The 6,008-nt window shown below is 36.2% G+C and overlaps 1 protein-coding gene across 1 annotated transcript in view; it reads left to right on the top strand.

The window, feature by feature from the left end:
- Nucleotides 1-5,565, top strand: part of LOC136678281 (vascular endothelial growth factor D-like) — an 18,458-nt gene extending 12,893 nt beyond the window's left edge. The window contains exons 2-6 of the mRNA XM_066656269.1: nucleotides 1,665-1,884; nucleotides 2,807-2,997; nucleotides 3,373-3,497; nucleotides 4,914-5,020; nucleotides 5,350-5,565. Coding sequence (XP_066512366.1) covers nucleotides 1,665-1,884; nucleotides 2,807-2,997; nucleotides 3,373-3,497; nucleotides 4,914-5,020; nucleotides 5,350-5,504 — 798 coding nt within the window. The 3' untranslated portion in view covers nucleotides 5,505-5,565. The remainder of the gene's footprint in view (nucleotides 1-1,664; nucleotides 1,885-2,806; nucleotides 2,998-3,372; nucleotides 3,498-4,913; nucleotides 5,021-5,349) is intronic.
- Nucleotides 5,566-6,008: the final 443 nt, after the last annotated feature.

Here is a 6,008-nt window from a genome sequence, read left to right on the forward strand (position 1 = left end):
AATTTCATGTTGTAGCTGACAACATTGAGAATGGTCATTTTAATGACATTAAAAATAAGATTTTCCATTTATCTGCATGTAATACATGATGCGCCCCCTACTTGTCAATGACATGTGAGTGTAGAAAGTCTATAGTTTCTGCTAGGAATTTTTGAGATTCAGTTTGCCAAACAAATTAATAAAATTCATTGATTCCAGGTAGGGTCTGGACACACTGAACAGTATGAAATCGTTCTAGAATATGAATTAATTTATGATTAAAGGAACTCTCTGCAACAGGTCCATTTCTAGCTATAAGAGGTATAGCTTAGGGCCCCTAGACTTGATACTAGTAGAATGCTACTGAGCTACTTTATTTATGGTAATAGTTTTCTGTGGATCTGTAAGCTACTTATTAGTTCATTTTAATTTGCAGGTGTAAGTAACTATCTTGGGGCATTCATTCATTCATTTATTGTCTGTAACCGCGTGTCCAGTTCAGAGTTGCGGTAGGCCCAGACCCTAAGCGGACTCACTGCGTATCACTCTTGTGGCATCAAGTGAAAATTTATTTGAAAATCAGCAAAATTTCTCTGCAGCTTAAGACTGAAAACCAATAACAGTATCACAAAAAAACTACAATAAGCAAATTTTTTTGTATTGTTACTTACTTTGGTCTGATCTGAACTCCATACTGTTTAATTCTTCCAATTGCCTCCTAAATCGCAAACACATTCTCAAACATAATTTCTGAAAATAAAAGCAGTTATTATTACTTATTAGATGCATTTCTTAATTAGTTATTTTTGCATGAATGTATCATTTATTTGGGGGGGGCATGCCCCCATGTAAGATTAGTTCGTTTAGGGCCCTCATGCCTGTGTGCAAATAGGTGTAGGTATGCTGCCCTCTTGTGGTGAAAACCTATATGGTCATTGTAGAAAGGACTTTGAAAAAGTCAAACGCATTCTGCGCCTTATTTGTTTACAAAGTTAGGTCTTCTACATTCTATAATTATCCATCCATCCATTCTCTGTAACCGCTTATCCAGTTCAGGGTCGCGGTGGGTCCAGATCCTACCTGGAATCATTGGGCGCAAGGCGGGAATACACCCTGGAGGGGGCGCCAGTCCTTCACAGGGCAACACACACACACGCATTCACTCACACTCTATAATTATTATTAATAGTAATAGTTGTATCATTGCCATCACATCCTCTTTTGTGGTCCTCAATCTTGGCAAACACTAAGTCCAACCTTTTGGAATTTATTTATACGTTGTTTAAAAATACTCTTTAAAACATATTAAATTACTCAGTAATGCACTTGGGGTCATGATGGGCATTTTAGAAAATACCAGTGCCAGCCTTGTGAACAGTGTTCTTGTTTTGACTTGTACTTTACTCCTTGGTAATGCAGTATCACTGTTAGAAATGTCTTAGATCAACTGCTCACAAAAAGACAATTTTTGTTGTAAATACAGTTCATTTCAATCATTTCAATTGATTGTCATCTTGTGTATGATCTTTTAAAGTAAAAGTTTTAATTAATTCAAATTATATATATATATATATAAACATTTCTATGTGTTTTCATTTCTATATTGTTCTAGGTGACAATAAAGAAGTATTAGCAACTTCTGTACAATACATTTACATTATTTTCTGTTTATTGCTTCTCTGCAGGACAAAAACCAGGAGAAGTGGGAGAAGGACATCAGGTCAGCTGCAAGTCTGGATGAGTTACTTATGTTGACTGACTTCCCTGACTGGAAGCTTTGGAGGTGTCGTCTGAAGCTTAAGCATGTTGACTCCACCTCTCCCCCTGAGCTCAGATCCACATCAGCAGGATCTCACAGATCTACTCGCTTTGCTGCCAACTCCTACAGCCTGGAAATACTCAAAGGTATTGGTGCCAGAAATTACAGAGCCCTGGATGAGCCACAAAAACTTAATTGATTTGTATAATAAATTGTGAACACAAGTTAGTTTAACATGGCCAAGACTAATAAAACTGAGATCATCATAATCATAAAGCATGCACAACGATTATATATATGCACTCTTAATGTAGTGCCTAATTAATCAAATTGTGGTCCCTCTTCTTTAAAAATATTCTAACGCTCCTAAAGAAGATGCTGAGGCAGGCAGCAAGCAATCCTTTGCACTGGCTCTTTTATGGTTTAACCACACTTACAGTGTTGACAAGCACTTGGCAGACATTGACCAAGAGCCAACCACCAGCCAAATACTGAAGGGGTTTGACCATACGTAATGTAAAACATCACAATCGTAGGTAACATGAAACAGCAAACAAGCATTAACACAACACAGTGCATCTAGACACTTATAAACAGCAACTGCAAACAATGCAGAACACAAAAACTTCTAAAGAAAGAGGGCAATGTTGCTTCATGGAATCTATCACCTGCTGCCTTTTTTCCTCATACAAATGCACACACAGCTCAGTATATGCTGTTCAATATCCATAACAAGGGGAATATATTATAAACAAATTGCAAAATAATGTGCAATAAACGAGTGAGATAAAAGGTTTTAAGGTAGAAGAAGCTACTACCTACTGTTCAAATCTTGTGATAAAAATACTTTTGTGCAAAAGGTAAAAAAAAAAATAATAATAAAATTTAAAATCACAAAAGTTCTGTTTAAGCAAATTAATTTTGACAGCTGTACAATTACAGCATAAATCTGCAGCTTTAAAGGTATTCCATTAACATTCTACATAAATTAAATACGGTATATAAAATTGTCTATGGTATTGGCAATGGGTTTTTCAATACAAAATAAATATGTATGTGTTTTCTCAGCCATTGATGAGGAGTGGCAAAAAACCCAGTGCATGCCCAGGGAGACATGTGTTGATGTGGCCAAGGAACTGGGCACTACTACTGCCATGTTCTTCAAACCCCCTTGCGTCTCTGTCTTCAGGTGTAATGGCTGCTGCAACAAAGAAGGGGTCACCTGCCGAAACACCAGCACAACCTACGTTAATAAAACAGTACTGACTTCTCTTTCTAAATTAGATATCTCTATTATTTAGTTCCTTATCAGGTCTCAGAGACCAAATAAATAACACGTGGATTGCTCAGTGTGTGTTTGTGTTACATGCAAAAACCACATGAACTTGATAAAAAGACCAGTGTAGACATATGTTAAGTGTATCCAGCAAAATGGCAAGTGAATGTATATATTTAATCTATGGATATATTCCAATAAAAAAAGACTACCTTTTCTGAAGCCGTAAACATCATTGCTAATGCATTGTGAAAAATGTCCTCTGTGTAAGTAATTGCAATATTTTAAATGCAATAATTGTACATATTTAGGAGCATTTTGAACATATTAATTAAATGTTGTCCTTTCCCTCCAACAGCTCCTGAGTGTGATTCCATTTGAATATGGGCCTGAACCAATACTAGTAAAAGTAGCCAATCACACGGAGTGTAAATGCCAAGAGCCACAGATGATTCGCAGGCATGCACATCCCCAAAGCAGCAGGTCAGTATCTACCTCATTATTTCAAAGAAATTCACCTTACCTCAGAAAGCTCAAACCTCAGGGGGTCACAGATTAATTTTTCCTTTTTGAACTCAGTTTTACTGTCTCTGAAATCTACTAAATTTGTATCTGAAAAGTAGAGTACAGAGGTTTCCAGTTTTATGACTGAGCACATTATTTCATATAAGCACAAATATATACTGTGCGTTCCTAAATGTATGTACAGAAGTAAATTAGTAATGCGTAAACAACAAGGCAGTTCCATTGAATGTTTCATGTATACAGCCACACAAGTATCCAAACGTTAACATAACAGCCTGTTTTAACATTCAAAACACCAAAAGTATTAGCACTAAAACTACATGAGTGTTTGAGTACTTGGGGTACCCATGCATTTTAAAATACCCTACATGGTTTAGGGCAGACATGTGTTTGCTTTATTATAGAAGATTTCAGTGCTTTTAGAGATAATAGAACATTCTAGACACACACAATTCTGAATACCATGTTAGTTTACTGGGTAAGCTTTAGAGAGTTTTGTGAGAGTTTTAGAGAGATATTTGTATATGTGTAAAACCTCAACATTTAAATTTTTAAATATTTAAAACAGCTATAATTTGAAATAATTATATTTCATGTCATCTATCTCAAAATAGTTGGTTTACAGGTATTGAGCAATGAAAATAAATAGTAGTCAGTCACTTTTGCTGCTTTACCTTCTTGAAATAATTTGACATGGCAAATGGATAAAATAATGACATTAAGGCTGGAAAAGATTATCTGAGCGCCTCCTAGACCAATTAAGGACCTTAGCATCCACAATCTATGCTCATTATACGGTAAAATGCCACATCTGTGTTTACTTAGAGCTTCTTCTTTGGACAGTGTGTGTGTGTGTGTGTGTGTGTTAGGAAACTGTAGGGGAACTTAAAACGACAAAATTTAAAAAGTCTATATTTTACAAAAAGGGGTGCAGCAGGTAGTGTTGCAGTCACACAGCTCCAGGGTCCTGGTGTTGTGTGTTCGCGCCCTGCTCCGGGTGACTGTCTGTGAGGAGTTTAGTGTGTTTATCCTGTGTGGGTTTCCTCCTGGTGCTCCGGTTTCCTCCCATGGTCCAAAATCACACGTGATAGGTGTGTTAGCTATTAAAGTGTCCCTAAGTGTGAATATGTGTTGCCCTTTTAAGGACTGGCACCCTCTCCAGGGTGTGTTCCTGCCTTGTGCCTAGTGATTCTAGGTAGCCTCCAGACTCACTGCGACCCTGAACTGGATGAGCGCTTACAAACAATGAAAGAATGAATGCATATTTTAAAAAACAATTCTTTGTCTATTTCCTTATAGCAAATCATACTGCTATGAATTGTTCCAGAAGAGTTTTTGAAATACCTCAGCAAAGTTTGTATGTGTGTGTTACAGGTGTTCCCCTAGCCGACAATCAGGAGACCCCCGGCGACTATGTGATCAAGGGTTCATATGGAACTGTGTGGAAGCTCGTTGTGTACCTTACCCTTCTAGTAACATCGGTCAGTGCTGTATTTACCAAAGGCTTTTAGCTCACTGACACTGAAGACTCTCAATTAAGTCTCAAAGAGCTTCCTTGAAGTGTAAAAGTCAGTTCATGTAAATTTTTTGTGTGCTTTTATCTTTTGAACCAGGAAAATAAAATCACAGTAATTATATTCATCAGATGAACTAGTTAGAAACGTCATAAGAATTAATCACGAGACACTGTGATGGAGGAGCTAAGGTTGGGGTATAACTTATAGCTGGAAAATCATAAAAACAGCCAGAATAATTGTGCTGGTTGAGGAATGCTGGAGTTGATATCTTGTTTCTTATCCTGTTTTTGCAGAAATTTCTCCAACTAGAGCAACAGAAGATTGTGAAATTGATGTGGAAAAGTGTGAATGTATTTCAAAAGAGACAGTACCTAAGCAACAATCTCCACTGTGTCCTTCTAACTACACCACATGTGCAACCAAAAGCAGACAAGTCAATCAGACATAGTGTGTGTATCAAAATAAAAGTCAAAACACTTAATTTTGCTAGGTATATTCTTCATGTTTAAAATGTTCTAACTTATATGAAATTTATTTCAACATGGCTTTGGGTTTTTTTTTTTTTATAGCTGCAAGTGAAAATGAGGGTGAATGCACATGGCAAGCACAACTTACAATTTGCTTCTTCTGGAGCAAGAAAAGAGACATATACTTATTTATTTATGTTATTTATAATATTACTATGTACACAAATGTGCAAAATTTGTATCCTCCATTTACACTATTAAAATGACTGTGTTAAATCTTTTAAAACAAAAGATCACCATTAAATCACAGTAATGTCATACATGTTCCTGGGCACAGATTCTAAAATATAGCAATTTGTTTATACGTATTCTTTTCTATTTCTAAAAGTATTAATTTATATACAATTGGTGGAAAAAGTGCTATTTCCCAAACATTTTCACTCTAGGTAATTTTGCACCATTTCTTTTATGACGTTATTAAATAA

This window comes from Hoplias malabaricus, chromosome Y (genome assembly GCF_029633855.1).
Source record: "Hoplias malabaricus isolate fHopMal1 chromosome Y, fHopMal1.hap1, whole genome shotgun sequence".
NCBI lineage: Eukaryota > Metazoa > Chordata > Actinopteri > Characiformes > Erythrinidae > Hoplias > Hoplias malabaricus.